This window comes from Thamnophis sirtalis, unplaced genomic scaffold (genome assembly GCF_051295495.1).
Source record: "Thamnophis sirtalis isolate CommonGarterSnake01/CBP01778 unplaced genomic scaffold, rThaSir2_p1.2 scaffold_3, whole genome shotgun sequence".
Lineage (NCBI taxonomy): Eukaryota > Metazoa > Chordata > Lepidosauria > Squamata > Natricidae > Thamnophis > Thamnophis sirtalis.
The window spans coordinates 166880291-166906571 of record NW_028261383.1 but is presented as its reverse complement, the minus strand read 5'-3'; the positions used below and the strand labels follow the sequence as shown (position 1 = coordinate 166906571).

The window sequence follows — 26281 nt, the reverse complement described above, 5'->3', positions numbered from 1 at the left end:
TCCCCGTGGAGATTCGAACCCTCACCACCCTCCAGGCCTTCCGCAAAGCCGTTAAAACCTGGCTGTTCCGACAGGCCTGGGGCTAAAGAGCTGTTGCCCCCGTCTCGAATGGTATGACTGTTGTGTGTTTTTAAATTATGTATTGTCATGTTTGTTTTTTATTTTTTGGTCTGTACCCCCCCTTCCCTGATTTGATTTGTTAGCTGCCCTGAGTCCCCTTCGGGGGGAAAGGGCAGCATATAAATATAATAAATGAAATGAAAGAAATAGAGCCATGTATAAAAATACTAGCAAGAATCAGACCTATATAGAGGCACCTCTGAATGCTTGCACACACAAAATGTGCATCTGTTTAGGTGCTCATTTTCTTGCCAGCCACACAGCACTGCTTTGAAGACATCAGCCATTAATCCTAATTCTCCGAAAGTTGGGACCCAACTGGGTATTTCCCCTAGAAATATATGTAAGAGTGCTTGCAAGTTAGCAAAAGGTTGCTTCGTTTTCAGCAGATTCCTGAGCTTGGCTTTAGCAGTTAGTAGATCTGGAAAAGTTTCAGCTGTTAATTCGTGCAAATCAAAATGCTAAGGTCACAAGAGCAGGTCAAAGCACCATTTTTTTTGTTTGTTTGTCCCTGACCAGTTGCCAATCTAAATGCATTCTATCAGAACAATTTTTTGTGTATGAAAATTGCACCCTCCAGACATGTTCGATTTCAACTCCCACAATCCTTAACTAAACAGGAGCCGAGGTGCACATCAGGCAAAAGTAAACACAGTTTGTGTGTTTGTGGCTCAGCTGTTGTATAAAGCCAAGCAGGCTTTATGGCTCATTGGGGGCAAATTATGATTGATTCATATAAATCATGGGTTATATGAAGTGTAGAATATACTGACTGTTGTAATACCATCAGCATTTTTCTTTCTTTTTCTTAAGCCAGGGTGGATAACCTTCAGGAGCTGCTGTGGTTGGGTGCTGAAGAAAGATAATTCGAACAATTAATCAGTGGAACAGAAGTTGCCTCCAGAAGTTGTGAATGCCCCAACACTGGAAGTCTTTAAGAAGATGTTGGATAGCCATTTGTCTGAAACGGTATAGGGTTTCCTGCCTAGGCAGGGGGGTTGGACTAGAAGACCTCCAAGGTCCCTTCCAATTCTGCTATTGTATTGTATTACAATTCAGTGCTCGGTTTGTTGGGAAGGGGGGTTTCCTGGTATTTTTTGGGGGGGGCTGTCATCCTTCCTTAGCAGGGATACCCAAAGATTGTGGGCTGAGGATTTCACTTGAATTTTGAGTAGCATGTGATATGCAGCTCTTCGAAAAGAACTGCATGGATTCAGAAAAAAAGAATGATTTACATTAACTGCAATTAAGAAAACCTCCAATCCATTGGGAGTCTCTGCAATCCATACTTCAAGGCTACATGCAGATTTAGGACTTCAAGGTCTGCACCTCTGCATCTCACTTTGCATGTGGGGTTTTGTTTTTTTGCCTTAATGGGGCATTTGCTGATCATGGATGTCTGGTTAGAGGCACCTCTAGGAACTGCAAAGCAACCTTGGGAGGCCACCTGTAGTCTTAAGAGGGGGGGGGGGAAAGAAAAAGTGAGCCATGACTTCTTTTAGGCAGAATTGCCAGCAGAAAGAAGTAAGTAACAAGACCTGAAGGTTGGCCAATGATGGTGCTGCAAATTGATCTATGCAGTCCAAGCTTTTTTCACAGCATAAAACCCGTGTTGCAGTTACTGGCTAAGATCAGCACTGCAAGCTTTGCTATAACCAGCAAAATATTGGGTGTCAAACAGGATATCACAAAGCTAACTACCCCACCTGCCAAGCAGTGCGCTGGAGCAAGCAGAGAGAAGGGGCAGGAAACATGGACCCCAATTGTTATTTTCACTGTAAGTTTTTGGTTGACCCTGATCCAGCCATTGTTTTCCACAGCTGGATTGCCAACACCTAGTATGTTTTTGCATGCACCCACCCCCTTTGTTTCAACAGAATTGTACCACCCCATCTTATCCCTGTGGCAGCTCCAGACCCCAGGCTCAAATATGTGACTATTTTTTTTCTCTCTCTCTCTCCATGGTCCAGATCAGAGGTTTTCTCCTGTAGCACACAAGTCAGTTTTCTCATCCTACCTCACTTGACAGGTTGACGAACGTTCTGGCAGAGACTATCTGCAAGCAAAGAAAGACAGGCCTGGTGACTGCCTTTACAGGCACTTAGCAGACTTGGGAGCAGAAAAATGGTTGGGTTTGCACAACACCCTGAATCACAAACTTGCCAATATCATTTTTGCCTAGAGGATTGTACAAATCCAGCTTCCATGTTTAATTTGTGGGTTCCTGTATTGCGGAACCCAGAAACTTAGACTGAGTAAAACATAAGCCAGCAATGAAGAGCAAAAATATAAATGTGTAATCTTTTCTTTGTCAATAATTATGTAATTACCCAGCTCTGGGGGTCTACAAACCCTCTGTAATGCTCAAGTTCAAAGGTCAGTTTTGTCAAAGAAATTCACACCTGGCACATCTTCCTTCCTTCCGGTACAATATATAGAATTGTACAACATAATAGTAGCTGCATCAAAAGATACAGCTACTATTAGGCCGAGGTGGCGCAGTGGTTAGGTTGCAGTACTGCAGGCCACTTCAGCTGACTGTTATCTGCAGTTCAGCGGTTCAAATCTCACCAGCTCAAGGTTGACTCAGCCTTCCATCCTTCCGAGGTGGGTGAAATGAGGACCCAGACTGTGGGGGCAATATGCTGACTCTGTAAACCGCTTAGAGAGGGCTGAAAGCCCTATGAAGCAGTATATAAGTCTAACTGCTATTGCTATTGCTATGCCTGTATTAGGAAAAGCTTCGTATGTTAGTTTCAGTCTAGTTAGTGCTTTTATTCCCCTCCTTGGATCCCTGACTGGTGGGTGTTGCTTCTTTAGAGTGATACCTTTTGTACAGCAGCCCGATGCATAGAAATTAAGCACTATCTTCTCTGTGCAAGGAAAACACCCCCATTTCACTTTCTGTTCTGGCAGCACTGTGGTTAGAATGCCGTATTGCAAGCTAACGCTGCCCACTGCCAGGAGTTTGATCCTGACTGGGTCAAGGTTGACTTAGCCTTCCATCCTTCCGTGGTTGGTAAAATGAAGACCCAGATTGTTGGGGGGCAATATGCTGATTCTGCCAACTGCTTAGAGCAAGCTGTAAAACGGTATATAAGTCTAAGTGCTATTGCTATTCTGTTAAAAATGCAGGAAGGCTGAGAAAAAAATAACAAAGCATTTAAAATGAACAGCAGTGCCAACTTTTACTGTCTCCTCTGGCTAAATTATCAGATGAGGGCTTTCATGGCACTAAACTGCAGATCAAGCTCCTGATAAAAGGCATTGGTGGTGGATGAGGGCAGAACATGCTAATCAGTAGGATCCTTTGAGTTCAACCTGATTGGTGTGTGAATTTGCTATGAAAGTAACAACCCACCTGAAATATTAAGATTGGATTATACTGTTTACATGTCTACTAATGCTCACTATGACAAGTGGGTGGTGTGGACGGTTGCTATTTTAACTTTAGCTTACCACTGTGCCTAAAAATAAAAGAATTTAAATACAGTATACAATTTCCCACTAGACCTCAGACTGCTGAAATCTCTGGTTATATCAAAATGGGCATCAGTTTTTGTAAATTAAGACTCATCAGTGTTTACCAAGCACCTGCCCTAGTTTTAAGTCTCCCTGTGCAGAGCCTGCGAGTCCTTTTATCCATTTCTTGCTGCACCTTTCTCCTGTCATCTTCCTCATTTACTGTGCAGAGTGAGAGAGCTGGGGGGAAATTGTGTCCGATGAAGTAGGACATCATTGCATTTTTGGATTCATTAGTGTAGAGAACAAAAACTGATTGTGCTTCTCGTTTCTGTGGATGGCGCTGCTTAAATATTCCAGCATGCATCAGCTACTTCCTTCACTCATAGAGCTTTTTGGGACAGAGTCAAGATTATAGCAGGTATTAAGTAACACATTTTGACATTCACCACATTCCAAGTCTTGCATTCCCCAAAGAATCTGCCGCTGAAATCCTCACAATCTCCCCAGTGGGGTAGGCATTATCATCCCCATTATTATAGACAAAAGTGGGGAAAGGGACCGGATGTCAGAGTGCTTAGTGGAAAAACCACTCAGTGGAATCACGACTGAGAAGATATAAGGAAGGATGAGCAGGACGATGAAAAATGCTTCTGCCAAACAGCCAGCAATGCCATTACCAATTACACAGTTCTAAGGCCAAAGTTACTATCAGTGTCATAGACTTTCCGTTGGCAATTTTCCTCCAAGGATACTGTATTTCGTTTCTCCTAGAAGTGAGCAGCAATTCTTTTTTTTCCTGTCTCACAGAATTCAGTGTGAGAATCGTGGAGAATTGATTCATCTCCACCTGCATAGCCTTCCTTAACCCAAGTTGGGGTTGTTGTGAGCCTTTTTGCTATTATAGAATCTTCATTCTTTTTAAAAAGAGCACGACAACAGAGAATGTTAGGGAGAGACTATTTATATGTGCAAATCTCTATTTTAATCAGACCCCAATAGTTACATGAGGAGGGGGCCATTAGCAAGGGGGGGGGGAAAGCATGCAACCAGGACTGATGACTACAATTTGCATCTTCACCGCAGCTGGCAACACCCACTCATTGGAATGTCACTGAGTTCCTGATGCATGGATAAATATTTCATTGTTGTTGTTCCCCCAGATCAAAGACCCAGTTTTATTTAGATACTCGGGGGCGTTGGAAGCAATGGGGGAAAAAAAGACGAGGAAATGCTTCTCAGAGAAATTCAGGCTTCTCAATTTCATCATCTGAAAAATCAACATTTATGGCTCGAAAAAGCCTGAAATATACAAGGTTAATTTAATGACCGTGCTAAATGGGATTGGCAACTCTAGTCAGTGACATGGTTGTTAAGTGAGACATCACATGTCTTGCGATTTCCACACTACCGTCGTTTGTCAAAAAGGGTAAAGGTATTTCAAATGTATGTTGGAAATGTGAAGGAGGATCACCTTATCTTGTTCGGTAGACATGCAAAAAAGCTAGAAAATCCTGGGTTCAAAGACAGCAATTCAGATTTCGAAGATTAGCATTCAGCTGAAATCAGAACTTTTCTTCTTGGGACTGAGGGGTAACCAGTTGGAGAAAAGTCATGGAACATTGTTTTTATATATGATAACTCCAGCAAGATTGTTGTGTTACAAAAATTTGAATAATTGGCAAGGCCTATGACAGAGGAATAGTAGTTGAAAATGATATAATTTGTTGAAATGGCCAAACTGAATTGTTTTGATTAGAGAAAAGACAATAGCTACATTTATTGGTGAATGGAAGCCCCTCATGGACTTTTTGTGTAAAAAATAAAAAAAAAATAAACCTATAATTCATGGTTTTATGATTAGATATAAGAACCATGATTTATCTTTAAAGAGAGGTCAATTTATAATTGTCCTTATTCTGCTATAAATATTGGAAGCCATTCTTATATCTTTTTGCTTTCTTTTCTATTTTTCTGTTAACACTTTCTTTTTGCAATTTTAATTTTTCTTTACTTTTGTTTTTTTTTCTTTTCCACTCTTCCAGAAAAAGTATATATGTATGTATATATATATATACACACACACACACTTTTTAGCATATGTATCAAAATGGCTATCATGTGACAATGGGTTACTGCAACAATCATAAATGCACACTGATTGCAAAGCACCCAAATTGTGATCATGTGACTGTGGAAGGGGGGGAGATGCTGCAACACTTGTAAGTCACTCTGTCATAAGTCTGAGAACCAGTCATAAAGTTACTTTACAAGCATCATTTCTATGTCATAAAGTTACTTTTCTAGGACCATTGTAGCTTTAAGCAGTTGTTAAACACGATAGTTAACAGAGGATTGCCTGTACTGTAAGAACAAGTTGCACTTGGGTTTGGAGTACATAGGCAGGTAGGAGAATATATGTTTTAGTTCATTCAAAAAATGGCTCATTTTGTTTCACCACTCCAGATTGAGCAAAGATTCTATTGCCCAGAAGCATTGAGAATAATTATTATAATTTCAAAAAAATAAAATCTTCATTCAAGGATATATAGCTTCATGAACCTCTTTCCTTCTCCCTAAATTGCTACTTTCTTGAGTCCTTCATTTGGGATCTGGTAAGTGGAAGAAAAAGCTCATGGAAAGCAAAAAAATAACAATTTTCTTTTCTAAAACTAGGTGTAAAGATGGGCTTGGGCACAACCTTCCATACAGGCAGAGACTTTTGATTCATAGCCATGGTCTTTGGGTTTCAAATTCAAGACCTTTCTGATAAGAAAATGTCCCTGTGTTCCTTTAAGCCTCATGCCACTTGTCCCCCAGCTTTTGAATAAATATAAAAAGGTGAATTTGAAAAATGCTGAGATGAAATAAACTAATATTTCCTTATAGCAGAATTACTGAGTGTGATCCCTTCATGCACATTGGTGAGTACTTGGATCTTCTCCACGATCAAACTTTCAGCAGCCTCTGCCAGCGTGTCTAATAGCAAGGGATGCTGGGGGCTGTAGTTAACAACAGCAGGAAGGTCACAGATTGCTTCTCCCCCTCCCCAAATTAAAGGCCCAAGAACCTAAGGGGAAAATCCTGGGCAAACCATTTCTTTGGATGTTTGGATTGATTTGCTTATTGCAATGAAGTCTGACAGATTCTAAGTTTCTTCTTAAATAAATGCTGATAAAATGAATCCATGTCATTTACTGCAGCCACAGGAAGGAGGGATTCACCTCCCCACCAGCTGTCCTCCTGAGTACCATCAAAGCTTCCTTTGTATGGAGCTCCCAGGGATGAGAAACTGCACAGGAAAGCCTTTTTTTGCCAATTCCCAAAAAGAAAGGCCCAATGTTATTTCCTAAGCTATCCTCTCCCCCTCCAAAATGCTGGATTAGCACTGAGTAGTATGTCCAAGGACTGGCCAAACAGCACAACAAGAAGGACCCCAATCTTTTCTGAAATGCTCTAACAGCAAGCAGAGATACACTTTCCGAGCCCCAAACACCAATAGCCCTCTTTTGCCACAGAGCCATAGGGGACTAGCGCAGAGCTAAGAGTTACAATGAGCAGAGGATGGCAGAGACTCTACAGCTAAATCTGATCCGTGACCCGACAAATGCGCGCGTGACAAATGCATGCCGACAAAACCGCGGCGACAACACTGTGACGTCAAAAGCGCACTCACAACAGCGTGCCGACAAAACTGCGCCCACAAAACCGTGATTAGGGTTTTTACATTAGGGTTAGGTGAGGGTTATAACGTTGTTTTCGTGTCCCAATATGTTGTTTGTGGATGGCGCGCTTTTGTCGGCGCGCATTTGTTGACGCGCTGTTGTGGGCGCGCTTTTGACGTCACGGTGTTGTCGCCGCGGTTTTGTCGTGCGCGCATTTTTCACGCGCGCATTCGTCGGTGAACCAATCTGATCAAGGACCCAGAGTGGGGGATGGGCAGTCTTTTACCCACTGAGGTAAATCGGCATGTCTTTATTAGGCCTAGTCTTTGGTGGGTCATAATGGAAACCTAAGGCCAGCTCAAGTCAGAGACCCAAATGGGTGGAAGCTCCGTTCTCTCTCTCTCCCCACACTGAATACCTCTTTTTCTTCCCATCCAGCGAGCTACCAAACAAGGAGCATCATCACATCTGCCCGAGCTCTGAACTGTCTGGTTTGAAATTAGGCCCAGGGCTACCCTTTGCCTACCCTGGGCTTAGGAAAAGGATGGGAAGATGGAACATGACCTTGGCCTGGGGAAAGACCTCTCCAATGTATGTCTACTAGAATAGTACCCATCAGTTCAGATCTTTAAGCCCATTTCAAAACAAGGTTCCCACGGAGTAAAATCCAATCCCTTCCAAAAACAAAAACAAAACCCAACCCACTATTCTTTGCATTATGAGTTACTCAACAGTTACTCGACTTGTACAAGTCACTGATGTGTTAAATAAACACAGGTTTCCTTTGCTCCACCTCTATGACAGGAAAAAGGGGCACAGTTGCAACCGTGTAAAAGTGCTTTTGGGCTGTATCACTTGGGCTGTCCTCCTGCTGTCGAGAGGGAGGGAATCTTATATATATATATATATATATGAAACAGGGAGTTTCAGAACTGACCAGACATGCAAAATGAGGGAGGTGGTATGACTATGACTCAGAAGAAGCTACAGAATCAGAAATGCAGCTTGCAGAGTAGAAGGCAGGGAGAGAGGCTTTTAAGGAAACGGAACTTTACTCCCAGGACTGCTATACATTGAGAATGGATTATGGAGCTTTATTATGGCAGGAACACCACCACCACCTCCTCCTCCTCTTCCTCCTCCTCCTCCTCCTCCATGGGGCAACTCCTCAGGACCAGGGATGACAACCTTGGAAGGAGGGAGGCAGTTTCAAAACTGGCAACCTCAAAAAGAGAGCTGCAATTGGCCATGCAACTTTTTTTTTAAACAGTGCCAACTGCAGAGAGGCTACTGCTGCCAGGGGTTCCTACGGGGCAGCAAAGGCAGGTCCACGAAGAGGCAGGCAGCGTAATCAGTAGGTGCATGATTCGAAAGAAAATCAATCTGTTTGGGGGGGGGGGGAAGGCCTGAGTAGAACAGTGATGAAGGGAGAAGCTGCTGTTGGTGCTCCGCTAAGGGGGAAAGAGTAGCGGGGTTTAAATGCCCGCCCCCTCCGATAACAGTTGAAAGGAATGGTCCGACCAGAGAGAGGGGAGGCGGAAAGTTCCAATATCTCTACCCCCTCCCCACCCACCAACTGCACACACCAGCAGCGCAGCCAAGGGCCAAGCACGGAGGACGGCATCACAGGTGGAACTGGGCTCAGACAGCATCATCCAGGCCAGGTTCAGCATCGGGGGACGGGACACACTCTTTGCTAAGACGGACAATCTCCTGGGAAAGGACCTCCAAATCCTGGAAGAAAGGGGGAAATCAGATGTGAGGGAGCCGGAAAAGGAGACCAATAGCAATAGCAGTTAGACTTATCTACCGCTTCATAGGGCTTTCAGCCCTCTCTAAGCGGTTTACAGAGTCAGCATATTGCCCCCAACAATCCGATAGATAGATAGATGATTGATAGATAGATAGATAGATAGATAGATAGATAGATAGATAGACAGAGATATAGATATAGATATAGATATAGATATAGATATAGATATAGATATAGATAGATAGATAGATAGATAGATAGATAATAGCAATAGCAGTTAGACTTATATACCGCTTCATAGGGCTTTCGGCTCTCTCTAAGCGGTTTACAGAGTCAGCATATCGCCCCCAACAACAATCCGGGTCCTCATTTTACCCACCTCGGAAGGATGGAAGGCTGAGTCAACCCTGAGCCGGTGAGATTTGAACAGCCGAACTGCAGAACTGCAGTCAGCTGAAGTAGCCTGCAGTGCTGCACTCTAACCACTGCGCCACCTCGGCTCTAACCAGGGGAAGAACAGGCATGATATCCAAGCGGGAGACCAATACATGCCCTGCCAAGCAAAATACGGGACGTCCCTTTCCAGCTATGCCCATTCGGCACAAATTCATCCTCCCAATTAAAAACTGCTCATTGATCGTCGTTGAGCTTGAATTCAAAATAAGTCTGGAGAGCAGCAAACCCAAACCAACACAGAGATAAAGAACCAATGGCAATCAATGTGTTTTATTAAGAGAAGAAAAGGGCGGTTTGGATTGCAAAAAAAGCAACTTCTCTTAAAAGACCCTGAAAACAAGACCTTTCTTCCCCTTTTAGCACTGTGGTGGCTCAGAAGCCTGGATTGTATGCATCTCCGATCGCATTCTCTCTTTCAGAGCGTTGGACACCAGGAGAGCTAGACCTGCCTCCATGCCCTAGCTCAGTGTTTCTCAACCTTGGCCACTTGAAGATGTCTGGACTTCAACTCCCAGAATTCCCCAGCCAGCATTCGCTGGCTGGGGAATTCTGGGAGTTGAAGTCCAGACATCTTCAAGTGGCCAAGGTTGAGAAACACTGCCCCAGCTGGCATCTTCTACCATCCACTCTACCTGCCCTCAGCTTCTTTCCCAAATGCACAGTGCCCCCTACGGGCCATCACTGGGATCGCCCACACTACTATCTCTGCCATGTACCACCTTGTCCTTTCCCACCTACTCAGTATTTCCCTGCATGGCTGGCTTATCTGAAGGCTCTCTCCCAGACTAGCCTCTTGATCTTCACTGACAGTGCCAAGATAGCATCCTTGTTCTGCCCCACACTGACTGCTCCACCAAAGCCCCAACCTTGAAACAGCCTGTCCTCTGAGGATGCTCACACCCCCCTCATCCCTCCCCATTTAGACACGGCTATAAATAGCCTCTTCTTTCCGCTGACATCATTCTTTCGTCCCCTTGTTCCATTAGGACATTGGAAAGATCAGATTCTACATCAAGCTCGTGCTGAAGGTTGGGGGTGGGGGGGAACACCCCAATATGCTGCAAAGTCTTTCACTGGGGCGGGGCTCTCTCTTTCTCTTGCCTCAGCATGTGCTTTCGGGATGAAAGCAGGCAAGCAGGAGACTCACCTTGCTAGATCTGATAGGAGCCTCTCTCTAACCCAGCAATCTGTTTCTAGCTACCGGAGGCAAGGAAAACTCTCTCAAACACAGAGGAAGAGCAATTGATTTTTTCCCTGCCATCTGATCCTAGAAAACTGATATTCGGAAGTATACTTCTTTTGAATACGGAGTATCCTTTGAGATGCCTTGGCTAACAGGAATGTTCTAAGCCACCTTGCATAAATCTGTCTGGTCCTTTGAAAAGACTTTCTCTGTAAATTTTACAAACTGCATGAATACTGTACGTGGGTCAAGTTTTTCTTGTCATTTTTGTTTTGGTGGTGTGTGTGTGTGTGTGTGTGTAAGCACATTCAAAGGGGATCTGAGTGCTCTTCTACCCAGACTCTTGCCTACTGCCACCGGTAGCCTCCCACCGTCCAGTGCAATCCCACAGAGTTGGCCTTCTCAGGGTGCCGTCGGCCAGACAGTGTCGGCTAGCGACCCCCAGGGGGAGAGCCTCCTCTGTGGGAGCGCCTTCCCTCTGGAATGAGCTGCCCCCCGGAGCTTCGTATAATCCCCGACCTCCAGTCCTTCCGACGCGCCCTAAAAAGTTGGCTTTTCCAGCAAGCCAGCCTGGCCTGAACAAAACAAAATAAATTATTGGTCATTGTTAATTTTAATTCGAATTTTTTTTTTTAAAAAAAATGTTATTGTCAATTCTTATTGGGTTTGTTTGGAATATTCTATTTAATTTTTTTTTAACTTTTGTATTATGTGTTTCTTTTAATGTTGTACGCCGCCCTGAGTCCTTGGGAGAAGGGCGGCATATAAATCTAATAAACCTAACCTAACCTACCTATCTGAAAATCCACGGTAGGCCACTTATATCACTGGGGGTGGGGGAAACAAAACAGACGGCTGAGCACTCTTTATAATCTGGCCTAGCCCAGCGGTGGGCGTTAAGTGACAAACAGCCAGGAAGTAGCACTCCGGCTATACCATCACCACTATGGCCAGAATGCAGATATCTCTCCTGCATCCCCAGATATACTTCCAAGCTCCAAAAATTTTTCCCCCCCGTTAAGCTACTCTTTCCAAAGGCAACTGCATCGCCCAAGATCTCCTCTCTGAATGTGGGTGGTCACCCATCTGTGACACCGAGAGAAGGAAGGCTGGAGAAAATGCAGATTGCGGGTAGGAAGATAAAGAGCTCTTCATTCAAGGTCGCCAAAGTGTGTTCAGGCAGAAGGAAATTTGCTACTCCCTTAGCTTCCCTTTGGTGCCAAAGCTGGGCTCTCGCTGCCTCTCCTCCACATCAGTCACCTTGATCTGCAGCCTGAGAAACAAGATGAATTGCCAGGCAGCGACAGCAGCTGTGTGTATATACTTGCTCAGGATGAAGAACGTACAATCTCAGAAGCCAACTAGCAGAGAGTCTCTCTGTTCTTATTCACTTACCACAGCAGCCTGTTCCTCCCGTTAAGAGTTCTCCCCAATGCTTCATTTTTCAAGAGTTACAGGCTGATGAGGATTTGTCCAACAAGCCCTATGCCTCATAACAAGTATCTTCTCCCTCTCTCTGGTTCCTGGTCTTAACCCCTTTCCCAACCATGGATTTCTTGATAGCATTGGATCAGAACTCCTACTGTTGCAGGAATCATGGGAGCCATCATCCAACATCACGGAGGAATTGATGTTTGGCAAAGGCTGCTGTAGCTGCCTTCAGCGTTTCTAGATTGGTTGTTTTTAGTGGTCCCTTGAATGTAGCCTGCTGGTTCCTCTTTGGATAAGTATTGTTCTACCCAGCCGCTTCTGTATTTTGTTTATGAGGAGTTGCTCCCGATCATTTGGGTTTGCCAACTTTATTTTTTATTTTTTTAGTTTGGCAATTCTGTTTTTCTGAACGTGCAGAGCGTTTGCTTTTAATCAGAAGGATCAGAAAATAGTTGCGGTATTAGCACTAGTGAAAGCCAGTATGATGTCGTGGTTAAGGTAGAAAACCTGAAAACTTTTGAGTTCTAGTTCTGCCTTAGGCACAAAGCCACCTGGATGACTATTAGGGCCAGGCACTCTCTCTTTCTCCGTGGCACGACAAAACCGCGGTCCACTAAAGCGCGCCCGATTAAAGCGCATCGCTGACGTCATCAGCAGCGCGACAACAACGACCGCGGAGAAAAAAGGGCTTTTACAGCAAGCCGATTCACGTAAAGGTAAGGGTTAGGTTTAGGTTTAGGTTAAGGGTTAGGGTTAGGTTTAGAGTTACGTTAAGCGTTAGGGTTAGGTTTAGGGTTAGGTTAAGGGTTAGCGTTAGGTTTAGGGTTAGGTTAAGGGTTAGGTTTAGGGTTAGGTTAAGGGTTAGGTTTAGGGTTAGGTTTGGGGGGGTTAGGTTTAGGTTTACGTGTTAATTTTAGCTTTACCGCTCACAGCGTGCTTTTTTCGTCGCGCTGTGATGACGTCAGGTACGCGGTTTCGTCGAGCGCGCTTTAGTCGACCGCGGTTTTGTGGTGGAACCCTCTTTCTCAGCCCTCGGAAAAAAAGGAAAGGCAAACTACTGTATTTCTGAAAATGTCACCAAGAAAAGTGCACAGGGTAAGTTCTATGACAGGATGTCATAATACATAGGTCAGCCAACGGACATACATAGCTCGTATTTTGAGGAACTAACAATATGTGTCTACTAAACAGATTAACAGCCAAGCCAGCAAAATGGGCTAAAATAGATGCTTCGCTTCAGCATATTTCATGTGCAGACTTCCTTCTAACCCGTGTCTACCCGCACTATGTCCTAAGAGCAAACCTTGCAATTTCTATATGAACAGTTAAAGCTTAATATCACGGAACCCTAGTTTGGTTCAGGCTTGAGGCCTACTTTGGTTCAGCCTGCCACCTTAGTTCAAGACTAATTCAAGGGCAGACGCGCACAAAATTATTATAATAACACAACCGTCATGGCTCTAAGGCAGTGTTTCTCAACCTTGGCAACTTGAAGATGTCTGGACTTCAACTCCCAGAATTCCCCAGCCAGCATTTGGTCCTGAAAGATAGGCGAGCGCCATTCCGAAGGGACGGGTGATGGCCTCTGTTGCCCTCGGCCGATCGAAAGGGAGTCGGGTTCAGATCCCCAAATCCGGAGTGGCGGAGACGGGCGCCGTGAGACGTCCAGTGCGGTAATGCGACCAATCCCGGAGAAGCCAGCGGGAGCCCCTGGGAGAGTTCTCTTTTCTTTGTGAAGGGCAGGGCGCCCTGGAATGGGTTTGCCCCGCGAGAGGGGCCTGCGCCTTGGAAAGCGTCGTGGTTCCGGCGGCGTCCGGTGAGCTCTCGCTGGCCCTTGAAAATCCGGGGGAGAGGGTGTAAATCCGGGGGAGAGGGTGTAAATTCACTGGCTGGGGAATTCTGGGAGTTGAAGTCTGGACATCTTCAAGTTGCCAAGGTTGAGAAACACTGCTCTAAGGGAAGGGTGCCACTGATTATGTATAGAGCAGCTTCAGAATATTTTCCTATTATGGATGTTGGCACCAGGCATCTAGTTTAGGATTGCAATCATCTATCTGAAAGGCAAAATGATAGGTACTTATAAAACCGAGCCTGCGAGGATTGGGCCTTCCTCTAGGTAAGCTGACACTGCAGTAGGAGCTTCTGTTCACAGCATGACCTTTGCTATCAAGGGCACTGTCTCCTTCTGAAGGTAATCATGCGGATCCCAACCAAAGGCAACCCCTCTCTGCATGTTTCCTTAAGACCGCAGGGGTGTCTTAGCTCACACTTTTTATTCCAAAGGAATTGTTCCAAATAACCCCCACCTCCCCACCACAACCTTCCGCATTTTGGTTACTTAGCAAAGCCATTTAGCTTTCCTCACTACGACTTCCAGACGTCTTCAAATTGGTTCCACCACAAGACCGCGTTCGACTAAAGCGTGCTCGACGAAACCGCGTACCTGACGTCATCACAGCGCGACGAAAAAAGCACGCTGTGAGCGCTAAAGCTAAAATTAACCCCTAAACCTAACCCCCCGAAACCTAACCCTAAACCTAACGCTAAACCTAACCCTTAACCTAACCCTAAACCTAACGCTAAACCTAACCCTTAACCTAACGCTAACCCTAACCCTTAACCTAACCCTAACCCTTAACCTAACCCTAACCCTAACCCTAACCCTAACCCTAACCCTAACCCTAACCCTAACCCTTACCTTAACTTGAATCGGCTTGCTTTCAAAGCGCTTTTTAAAGCGCCCTTTTTTCTCCGCGGTCGCTGTTGTCGCGCTGCTGATGACGTCAGAGACGCGCTTTAATCGGGCGCGCTTTAGTGGACCGCGGTTTTGTCGTGCCACGTTCAAATTACCATTCCCAGAACTCCATGCCAGCCTGTTCAAAGGCAGGAATTAAGCCCCCCAATATTCTTCAACCGTTCGCTTTACAACTCCTACGGGCTTTAGCCAGCATGGACAATAGCAAGTGTTTGCATAGGCTGAATTTCCCAAATCCCCAGACAGCACCATCCTGGGGAAGACCGTGCACTGCCCGAGGCCCCAGCGTGATGTATAAATGCCCGAAAGCTGTGAATGAGATCCCCAGGGACCTCCACACGTTTATCCCAAGTGATCATCTCTAATGAATAAGAAAATGGTTAAATACACGATTGGCGAGCGGCCATATGAATTATTTATAATTTTACCTACATTTGAATATGGTTAAAAGGAAATAAAACCCAAGGTTAGTTTCTATCCCAGCCTCACCCATAATATTTTGGAGTGTGGTCCCCAGCATGAATTGTCCATCTTTGCCTTGCCATAGAAAAGCTGCAGGTGTTTAATGTAGAACACTGACGTTTGGGGGAAAAATACACTCTTTGCTCTAACATTCCTACCCCAAATCCCGGGGTTTTCCAAATGAATACATCGGAGCAATAAGTTCCTAGGGAGTTCTTCTCTAATGTCTCCCCTTTGGGAAAAGAACATTATATAGATACGAGAGAAGGCGTTCTCGGCTGTGGAAACCCACTTGGAAAATGCCTTCCTTGCAGAGTGCAGACCGACATTTGATTTCAGTCTTACTAAAGCCGAGGTGGCGCAGTGGTTAAATGCAGCACTGCAGGCCACTTCAGCTGACTGCAGTTCTGCAGTTCGGCTGTTCAAATCTCACCGGCTCAGGGTTGACTCAGCCTTCCATCCTTCCGAGGTGGGTAAAATGAGGATCCGGATTGTTGTTGGGGGCGATATGCTGACTCTGTAAACCGCTTAGAGAGGGCTGAAAGCCCTATGAAGCGGTATATAAGTCTAACTGCTATTGCTAAAGCCTGTCTATTTATTCACCCAAAATGTTGGGTTGTTGTAGCTACAGCATGACCTTGATTCACCCTTTGCTTCTATGGGATTGTGGAGTTTGCTCTTAAATGATGATGCTTATTTTACTGACTAAATCCCCCCCCCCTTGTTTGTATTCATAAGAACCAGTTAGGCATCCTTCAGATAAATAAAATGAAATGTCCTGCATAAATGGCCATTTCCATTTCAGGGTTCCTGTCGCTTTATGTCTTTTGCTTGGTCCTCCTAGGTAGAATTCCTCCCTTCTTCCCTTTGCAGTTAGGTGGCTGATTCTGCCCAGTTCCTGTTTCACCCCCAAAGCCTTTATCTCCGGGGTCCACCTACAAACCTTCTGTAAGTGCATGTTTTTGGTGAGCTGCTCCTCCAGCATGTTCTGTAGCTTCTTGTTCATCTCCCGCAGGTTCTCATCTCCTGGCTTCACCAGATCTCGCAGGACGCTGCTTAGGCTACTTCGATCGACCTGCCCATGAGCCCCAGACACATCTGTCAAAGGGGAAAAGGGCAGGGAGGGGAAAAAAAGGCAGTGACAAAGAAGTTACAAATGAATGTGTGTATGAAAGTAGTGGAAACGGCGCATCTGGGCTACCCCATTTGAAGAGCAAAAACAGAGGTCGTGTATCGTATTATCCTTCCTTTGAATAACTACATTGCTTTCCTTTGTAAAAACCACTTCTTCCTCTTGAGAAGTAGTTTTTGAAGAACACTCCTTAGAATGAAGGAGATCATGACTCCTCATGAGTTTGTCATCCCCGGGAGAAACCAGCCTAATAATGCTATGGGAACAAGTTACCTCACGTACATCTTCAAAATTCTGCTTATGAAAATTCACTTTTCATAAAATATTAAATTTTAATATTCAGAAGGATAGAATCAAGATCACGTGAAGTGTTAATACCATTTTACAATGCCTTGGTAAGGCCACACTTGGAATACTGCATCCAGTTTTGGTCGCCAAGATGTAGAAAAGATAGTTGAGACTCTAGAAAGAGTGCAGAGAAGAGCAACAAAGCTGACTAGGGGACTGGAGGCTAAAACATACAAAGAACGGTTGCAGGAACTGGGTATGTCTCGTTTAATGAAAAGAAGGATTAGCAGAGACATGATAGCAATGTTCCAATATCTCAGGGGCTGCCACAAAGAAGAGGGAGTCAAGCTATTCCCCAAAGCACCTGAGGGTAGGGTTAGGCTGGGGAATTCTGGGAGTTGAAGTCCAGACATCTTCAAGTTGCCAAGGTTGAGAAACACTGGCCTAGACAATGTTCTGATAAATGAAATCTGAGTCTGAAGGAGGAGTGGTAGCAAAAGTGGCTCATAAAGGGACCCTTCCTAGTTTTCAGGAGAGTCAAAGTGAGTAAAAGGGGGGAGGACTTTTAGACTTGCAAGATTCTGTTATTGTAACAGAGAGAGAGCTAGTACTCCTAATTGTGCTTCTTGTCTGGACTACCTCACAAGACTGAGGGGATTCTACATGGATGCATTTAGTTTATCGCTATCGAGAATGAGGATCAGAATCATGAGGAGCAAATAAAATCTGCTTGAGTAGTATCATTTAATTCCACAGCCAATTAAGAGTCGGTTCTATGATTCTAGAGCTGAGGTGGCGCAGTGGTTAAATGCAGCACTGCAGGCTACTTCAGCTGACTGCAGTTCAGCAGTTCGGCTGTTCAAATCTCACCGGCTCAGGGTTGACTCAGCCTTCCATCCTTCCGAGGTGGGTAAAATGAGGACCCGGATTGTTGTTGGGGGCGATATGCTGACTCTGTAAACCGCTTAGAGAGGGCTGAAAGCCCTATGAAGCGGTATATAAGTCTAACAATTGCTTGTATATAAGTCTAACTGCTATTGCTATTGCTATGATGATGTTAGGGAACCAATTCAGAGTGAGGCCACGAAAAATTACTCTTAGTTTAAGCAAGAACGAGTGAGGGAAAGAAAGAAGCTGCACTGGGTTTCATCTTTATTCTCAGTCCTGTTGACTTTCAGAAATGCAGCCAAAACGGAGAACTTGCAAGCAGGGGAGGGGGCAGCAATACTGTGGAATCCCCCCCCCCCCCGCAACCTCCCACTGCCAATATTAAATGCTGCAATAGTAAATAAAACAGCAACAACTGTGATATCCATCTTTCAATTCCCCCTTTTGGAAGTGGAGCTTATCTTCCAGTCGCCACCTCCCTGCGCCTCTAACCGTTACTCACAGCTCTCCTTCCCGGAGTTTGGGAGTTTGGATCTAATCTCATCAGGGATCTGACATGAATGTGGGGTTTTTCCATGTAGGAAAGCTGAAAGTTGTTCAACCATGAAATTAGCAAAGCAGCAGGAAAGAAATAAACAGCAGTCGACCAACCTCCTTCCCACCCTAAGAAGCTAGCATGAAAAAAAAAGGGCACGGGAATTAAATTGGGTGCAGGGTGGAGGGAGCCAACGCATTTGCTTGCAATTTCACTGCTTTCGAGAGCCAAGAGACAGATAACTCAAAACAAAAGGGAAGTCTGTATGGCTCCATGACAGCCTAGCCCCGTGATGGCACGCATGGAACAGGTGGCAGGCAGGGTTCCACCACAAAACCGCGTTCGACTAAAGGGCGCTCGACGAAACCGCGTAGCTGACGTCATCACAGCGCGACAACAGCGTGGAGAAAAAAGCACACTGTAAACGCTAAACCTAAAATTAACCCCTAAACCTAAACCTAACCCCCCTAAACCTAATCCTAAACCTAACCCTAATCCTAACCCTTAACCTAACCCTAACCCTAACCCTAACCCTTAACCTAACCCTAACCCTAACCCTAACCCTAACCCTTACCTTAACTTGAATCGGCTTGCTTTCAAAGCGCTATTTAAAGCGCCCTTCTTTCTCCGCGCTGGCTGTTGTCGCCCTGCTGATGACGTCAGCGACGCGGTTTAATCGGGCGCGCTTTAGTCGAGCGCGGTTTTGTCGTGCCACGGCAGGCAGAGCCCTCTCTGCAGGCATGGCAGCCGTCGCCCCAGCCCAGCTCCACGGTGCATGCGCGCATGCCTCCCACTAGCCAGCTGGTTTTCTGGTCTCTGCCGTGCATGCAAAGGGGCGGGGCCTTCGCCTATCTCCGCAGGTTCCCCCCCTACTTCATTTCTGCTGCCCGCATCAACCTGGAAGCCAAAACGAGGTGCAGGGGTACCGCACGAGGCCGCTCCATGCCCTGCTTTGGGCCTGGAAAGCCTCCTGCACACTGGAAGCTAAAACGAGGCATGGGGGGGGATTGCATTTTGGAGATTGGGGAATGCACGTGTGCATTCACACGCACACATACTTTGGGCGCTTGGCACCAAAAAGGTTAGCCATCACTGGGCCTAGCCTATTGTTGCAGGGAGAAGGATGAGGAAACCATGAGAAATGTGCCTGGAGTACAGCGAGATATAAGGCTCTTGAGCACTTTGCTATACTCTTCTCAAAACAAGAGTTAAAGTCAAAGCACTTTGACCACACCCAGGCCTCACATATTGGAGAATAGCTCCAGTTTCAAGGAACATCCAAGCAAAACTAAGCCTCTTAAGGTTGCCCCTTGGTGAAGCAGCCAGTGCAGGGATATGTTGATAATCACCATTTCATCCGAAGAAACCACAACCTCACATTTGCCTGCCATTCTCCGCCAATGTCCTGCCAGATGCCAGGCTAAACTCGGTTGCCTAGCTTCATTCTTGACCTTGTTAGTCCTGATCAGAGCTGATGTGATAAATCCAGAGTGGGTAGTTCTTTCTAAACGTGGCACGACAAAACCGCGCTCGACTAAAGCGCGCCCGATTAAACCGCGTCGCTGACGTCATCAACAGGGCGACAACAGCGAGCGCGGAGAAAGAAGGGCGCTTTAAATAGCGCTTTGAAAGCAAGCCGATTCAACTTAAGGTAAGGGTTAGGGTTAGGGTTAGGGTTAGGGTTAGGTTTAGGTTAAGGGTTAGGTTTAGGGTTAGGTTAAGGGTTAGGATTAGGTTTAGTGTTAGGTTAAGGGTTAGGTTTAGGGTTAGGTTTAGGATTAGGTTTAGGGTTAGGTTTAGGGGGGTTAGGTTTAGGTTTAGGGGTTAATTTTAGGTTTAGTGTTTACAGCGTGCTTTTTTCTCTGCGCTGTTGTCGCGCTGTGATGACGTCAGCTACGCGGTTTCGTCGAGCGCCCTTTAGTCGTACGCGGTTTTGTGGTGGAACCCTTTCTAAACCCCAACGACCCAACCTTTCCAGCTTTCCAAATGGGGGGAACCTTACTTGGAAGGACTGATTTTTACATCAGTTTCCCTGGAATGGAGAAAGTGGTGGAGACTGAGCATTGGTGCTCCTGTTTCCTTTCTTCCAAGACCAGTGAGGAAAGGCCTGCATGTTGCATCCTCCCTCCCAAGGCTGTAGAATACAATTTGCTGCCTTGATTTCCAAGACTGATGCTGGACTGAAACAACCCTGACATCTAGATCAATTCTGCCTGTTCTCCCTTTCAGCCTTCATCAATCCAGCTGTCTCTCAATACCAAAATCCTTCCTGTCCCTTGGCTATGCTAGGAAGTGTTGCCATAAAGGTAAAGGTTCCCCTCACACATACGTGCTAGTCGTTCCCAACTTTAGGGGGGCGATGCTCATCTCCGTTTCAAAGCCGAAGAGCCAGCGCTGTCCAAAGACGTCTCCGTGGTCATGTGGCCGGCATGACTAAACACCAAAGGCACACAGAACACTGTTACCTTCCCACCAAAGTGGTCCCTATTTTTCTACTTGCATTTTTACGTGCTCTTGAACTGCTAGGTTGGCAGAAGCTGGGACAAGTAACGGGAGCTCACTCTGTTACGCGACACTAGGGATTCAAACTGCCGAACTGCCGACCTTTCTGATCGACAAGCTTAGCATCTTAGCCACCGGGTCCCTATACATACACACAAAGTATGTATGTTTAGTGTGTATGTATGTCATACATACACACAAAGCCTCAAAGAAGACATGGTGGCTATGAATCCTAGGTTTGAACCTAGCTTCCGTATCAAGTTCAATTCTCCTACTCGGCTTAGTGCCCATTGCACTTCCTGCTCTTCCATTTGTTCACTGGGTAACAATCACCGATACAAGTTACAATCCACATGTTGCCATTTAACAGAGGCAAGCGCACACTTTTTAAAAATTAGCATTTGGTTCTCCAAAAGCTGAACTCTGAAATCCACAAAAACTATACACTCCTCTTTGGGTTTCTTACTCTGCACATAGACAAGAATCCCTACTTTAATGCCAATACCAACACCACCAACACTTACATTTTCTCTCCCTATTGTCCTTGCAGCTCATCACGTAGTAGCTACGTAGGAGCGTGCCTTCATTTTAAGAAAAGGAAAATCACACTTCTTAAAATGTCAAATTTGGCACCCATTAGTCCCTTTTGTGGGCCACGCTCATGAGCATTCAATGAAAGGGTAAGGCAATCGCCATAATTTGCCATCCTCATCTGGAATATGCTGTGATACTTAAAAAGTTCCGCCAGCGTGTTAGGAAGCCTACTAGCAGGACTTCCTAAAATGTTCTTTAGGAGCATTTTTGTTCAAACCTCTCTTCTGTCAAATGTTCACTCACGGGAATGCAGGAGGGAAGGAAGGGGGGAAGGAAGGAGGAAAGGAAGGAGAGAAGAAAGGAGGGAAGGAAGGAGAGAAGAAAGGAGGGAAAGAAGGAGGGAAGGAAGAAGGGAAGGAGAGAAGAAAGGAGGGAGGGAAGGGGGAAGGAGGGAGGGAAGGAAGGAGGGAAGGAAGGAGAGAAGGAGAGAAGAAAGGAGGGAAGGAAGGAGGAAGAAGAAGTAGGATTGTTGTAAGATAAGATGGGTTTATGGGATGGTAAGAAAGCAATTTCAAGTATATTGTCAACTGTAGGGGAGAAAAATTGTTGCAAATACATATTATTAATAACAGTTATGAGATCATATAATTGTGAATGTATATATGAGAAATAAAAAATTAAAAAAAAATGTTCACTCACTTTATTGTGATCTTAACGGAAAAGGGCACACTTTGAACCGCTATAGTCCAAGAGGACTATAGGATAAGATCGAATGGACTTATGCAATCAGGAGATAGATTGCTGCCATTAGACCAGTGTTTCTCAACCTTGGCAACTGGCTGGGGAATTCTGGGAGTTGAAGTCCGGACATCTTCAAGTTGCCAAGGTTGAGAAACACTGCATGAGACTATTGTGCTCTTATACTGCCACAAGTTTCCCTTTCCTCTTGCTGGCATTTGGTTTCAATGTACAAAATCTACAGTCTCCATTATTTCCTCGCGTTGGCACAGCACATTGGGGCAAAGATCTGAAAGTGTTACAGGAGTAGGAGTAGTTGCATTTTAAGAAAAGACAAAAAAAAACAACCCACGCTGAAGCCTCTGGGGCACTGAAATCAAGTAATTAGAATATGGGGCTAGATTCAATTACAAAGATTTGAAGGGCAAATCAGGCTGCAAATGACCGCCCGATCAGGCAAAAGGGAAAGAAGCTCAAGGAGGAGGAGGTGAAGGAGGTGGTTTGTATTTTTAGCATTCATGAAATATTCACTGGCTGAGTTGTGTGTTGCCAAGCTGAGGCAAAGGCGACCCTGCACAAGCTATTTATAGCTGACTTCTGTTTCATGCCCATAGCACAATTCAATGTGGATGGACAAAAAAACGTGCCCAAAGGATGCCCCCCCCCAACACCATCACTTGACTATATACTTGCACGGCTCTTCACCTGGGCATGCAGACTTTTTCTAAGCCCCCCCCCCCTTTCTCCCTTGTGATCCCACTCCCACTCCTTTGCAGTTGTGATCCGCGCGAGCGATTGTGGGTGCACCTTGGTACACCCACGTTACACCTATCCTCCGCAAGCTGCACTGGCTTCCTATTGGGCTCCGAACACGCTTCAAAGTGCTAGTCGTTACTTTTAAAGCCCTACATGGCATCGGACCTGGCTACCTGAGAGACCGCCTCCTGCCAATTACCTCCAACAGACCGATTAGATCGCACAGACTAGGCCTCCTCCGGATTCCATTGGCTGGTCAATGTCGGCTGGTGACCCCCCCGGGGGAGGGCCTTCTCTGTAGCTGCTCCGGCCCTCTGGAACGATCTCCCCGCTGAGATCCGGACCCTTACTACCCTTCCGGCCTTCCGCAAAGCGACTAAGACCTGGCTGTTCCGGCAGGCCTGGGGCTGTTGAATTGTCCAGCCCCATTTTAGGTTGTGAATGTTGCTGCAATTTTAAACTGTTGTTTTATCTTTTATATCCCCCCCTCCCTTTTTATTGTAAGCCGCCCTGAGTCTTCTGAGAGTGGGCGGCATACAAAACTAATACATAATAATAATAATAATAATCAATAATAATTTATAATCAGTCTGCGCGATTTTTTTACATACTCAGCTGCTGTAAAAAAATCACGCAGACTGATTATAAATTGCGGCACAATTCAGTAGCACAAATGATCCATTGGAATTTGTGCAAAAATTATAATATTAAAACAGCAACAAACTGGTGGGAACATCAGCCTGAAAAAGTCACCGAAAATCAGATGGTCAAGATCTTGTGGGATTTTCGCATACAAACGGACAAAATACTGGCGCATAATACACCAGACATCACACTGGTTGAGAAAAATAAGGTCACAATCATAGACATCGCAATACCAGGTGATAGCAGGGTCGCCGAGAAGGAACATGAAAAAATCGCAAGATACCAGGACTTAAAAATCGAAATTCAACGACTATGGCACAAACCAGCAGTGGTAATTCCAGTGGTAATTGGCACACTGGGTGCTATTCCAAAAGCACTGGAATTACAATTAAAACAGTTAAAAATTGACAAAATCACCATCAGTGAAATGCAAAAAGCTGCACTGCTTGGATCTGCACGCATATTACGAAAATACGTTACGACGTCCTAGGCCCCTGGGTGGGGCCCGACTAGTAACCAATGCCAAATCCAGCGAAACAACTGGCCGCTGTGGTACAATTGTATAATAATAATCCACCAGTGGAACAGCAGGAAGAGCCTAGGTGGCAAAGGTGCTCTCTAAGGGCAGTGGAGCCTGTAGAGGAGGGGCTGGCAGAGGCAAGAGACAATCAGCCCACTGTGGAGCTAAACTGGGGGAAAACTGCAGGGCACACCCAGCAGGGGGAGCCCCAGGAAAGCAAGCTGTCAGGACAACATGCTGGTTTTGTGACTCGGTTTCCCAAATGATTTCCTGAATGATTTGCTGAATCCAACATTTTTTTAAAAAGTTGGCTGCTGACTTCACATCCATTTTCGTGCATCATTCTTGGGCAGGAAACAGTTTCCTTTGGAGCACAACACTAACCACAAACCAAGGGAACTCTAAAAACCATCCTAGCGAGAACTCCTCCCCCCCCCCCCACACACACAAACACACATTTCCTTCCCTGGCTGTTTCATTCTTGATAGGAAGAAAAAGTATCTCTACAATGGCATCCCCTTAACCTTGTAAACAGCTTAGGTTCTCCACCTCTACCGACTTGATGCCGGAAGCATTATGGCCGCTAATCCTGATTTCTTCAGTTCCTGAACCTGTAAAATTCCTATTTTGTTAATAAGATAAATAGATCTCAATGGAGCAGGGCATTTTGGACAGTCCATTGATGCGGGTCAAATATTTTGTAATTGTACCCACTCAAGTGTGTGGAATATGGCATTAACCGAAACTGAAATTTAATGGATTGAGAGTATTAGCTTTGGCTTGCAAAAAAAAGAGAGAGTAAAAAGCAGCTTCTAATCCTGCCGGCACGTTTGTGTGATTTTGAGCGACAGCACAGAATTGACAAGTTAAGAAAAGGAAGGAGGACTATTCAGCAGGATGGATTTACTTTAGTTAGAAATGAGGCTTGTTAAGTCTCTCACAATAGCAGAGAACTATTGAAAGCCAAGCATCTATTGAAGATCAAAGTGGCCACCTTTTCCTGATGATCATTCAAGATCATCGATCACCCTTAAATCTGTTTAAACTGTAATGCTCCAGAAAGGAAAACTCCGGCAGGGAGTGGATGGAAGAGAAGCAAATCAAATCTGGAAAATATCTGCAATTTTGTAAAAGAGAGTGTTCTGACCCCCACCTTCTCCGTTGAAAAACGTAAGCCAAACAGAACGTTCAAAGGAATATTTTTTATCAGTCCCGGCTCTTGCTGGCTGCGAGCCCAAAATAAACACAGATAAAATGCTCTGGCAAAAGTCCTAACTCATAAACTGCTACAAAACAGGAGTATATCAATCAAGTCACTTATCCAAGTGCTTTTCTCGATGGAAAAACAGGAGTATATCAATCAAGTCACTTATCCAAGTGCTTTTCTCGATGGTTGCACATGAACGAAGAACGTTGACTAGAACAGAAATGGAACGTTGACTTCTGCAACCAGGGCGTGGCACCATCAGTCTTTTATCCGCAGGAGATCCTAACGAGCAACAGCTGCTCGTTATATCTCCTGTGAGTCCTCAATTGTTCCTTACGGTCAGCCCTTCTCCTGTGTGCATCCTGAAACAACTCACAGGAGGTTTCTGTGTCAGCCTCTCTCACTGATCCAAGGCTCAGTCATTACCTGGGGACCAACTAGTCTCTCTGAGCCCTGCTCGGAGTCAGAACCCTGCCCAGGGCCCTCCGCCTCCTCCAGGCTTGACTCATAGGGCCCCTCACTGTCAGAGTTTGATAGCAGCTCAAAGGCTCCTGCCGAGCCACAACAAGAGGTAGACCTCTCTATGGAGCTACTTCTCAATCAGTTAAGTTGTTTGCATACCAATGGGAGATTACGTCTATGTCATATTTTTTATACGAACGCAGAACCAGTACATTAGCTATACTCATTCCAAAGCTTGTACTTTTCTCATCCGGTCTCATCAGAATCATAAATGAAAGTAGCATCAACCCAAATGCTTCAGAAACCAAAATCCCGTATCCTGAAAGACACATCACAAAAAACGAACTATTAATAACGCTAAACAACTGTCAGAAAGAGCTTATTTAACCCAGCAGAATGATTGGAGAGAATGGCCTCCCTAAACATTCTCTGCACAGTATGTGGGTAACAGGTTCCTTTGTGCACTGTAATATCAACCACACACCAAAGCTACATATTGGAACACCAAATAAGAATATTTTTCAAAGAAGTCTGTGATATAAGAGGGCAGCAGAAATTAAGCAGATTTATCCAGCCGTATTCATATAAGGATATCCAGGCAATGTGGCCCAGTGATCAAATCTGCAGAGTTCCATTGCCCACTTTCCAATGATTGTGGAACAAAGAGTTGTCGTAGGAAAGACGTCATTTCCTAGGGAAGTTCTAAGGTTCAAAAATCCTGCGGAACTGACTACCCTTCCAAGTTTGCCATTGTGCTATAAAGGTTAGAGAGTTAAGAAAAAATAAA

The 26281-nt window shown here is 45.2% G+C and overlaps 1 protein-coding gene across 1 annotated transcript in view; it reads right to left on the bottom strand.

Annotated features, from left to right (window-relative positions):
* Nucleotides 1-6071: 6071 nt before the first annotated feature.
* The window catches only part of GRIPAP1 (GRIP1 associated protein 1), a 94382-nt gene continuing 74172 nt past the window's right edge, over nucleotides 6072-26281 (bottom strand). Inside the window, exons 25-26 of the mRNA XM_087710781.1 lie at nucleotides 16231-16385; nucleotides 6072-8981 (exon numbers count right to left, since the gene is read on the bottom strand). Coding sequence (XP_087566907.1) covers nucleotides 8889-8981; nucleotides 16231-16385 — 248 coding nt within the window. The 3' untranslated portion in view covers nucleotides 6072-8888. The remainder of the gene's footprint in view (nucleotides 8982-16230; nucleotides 16386-26281) is intronic.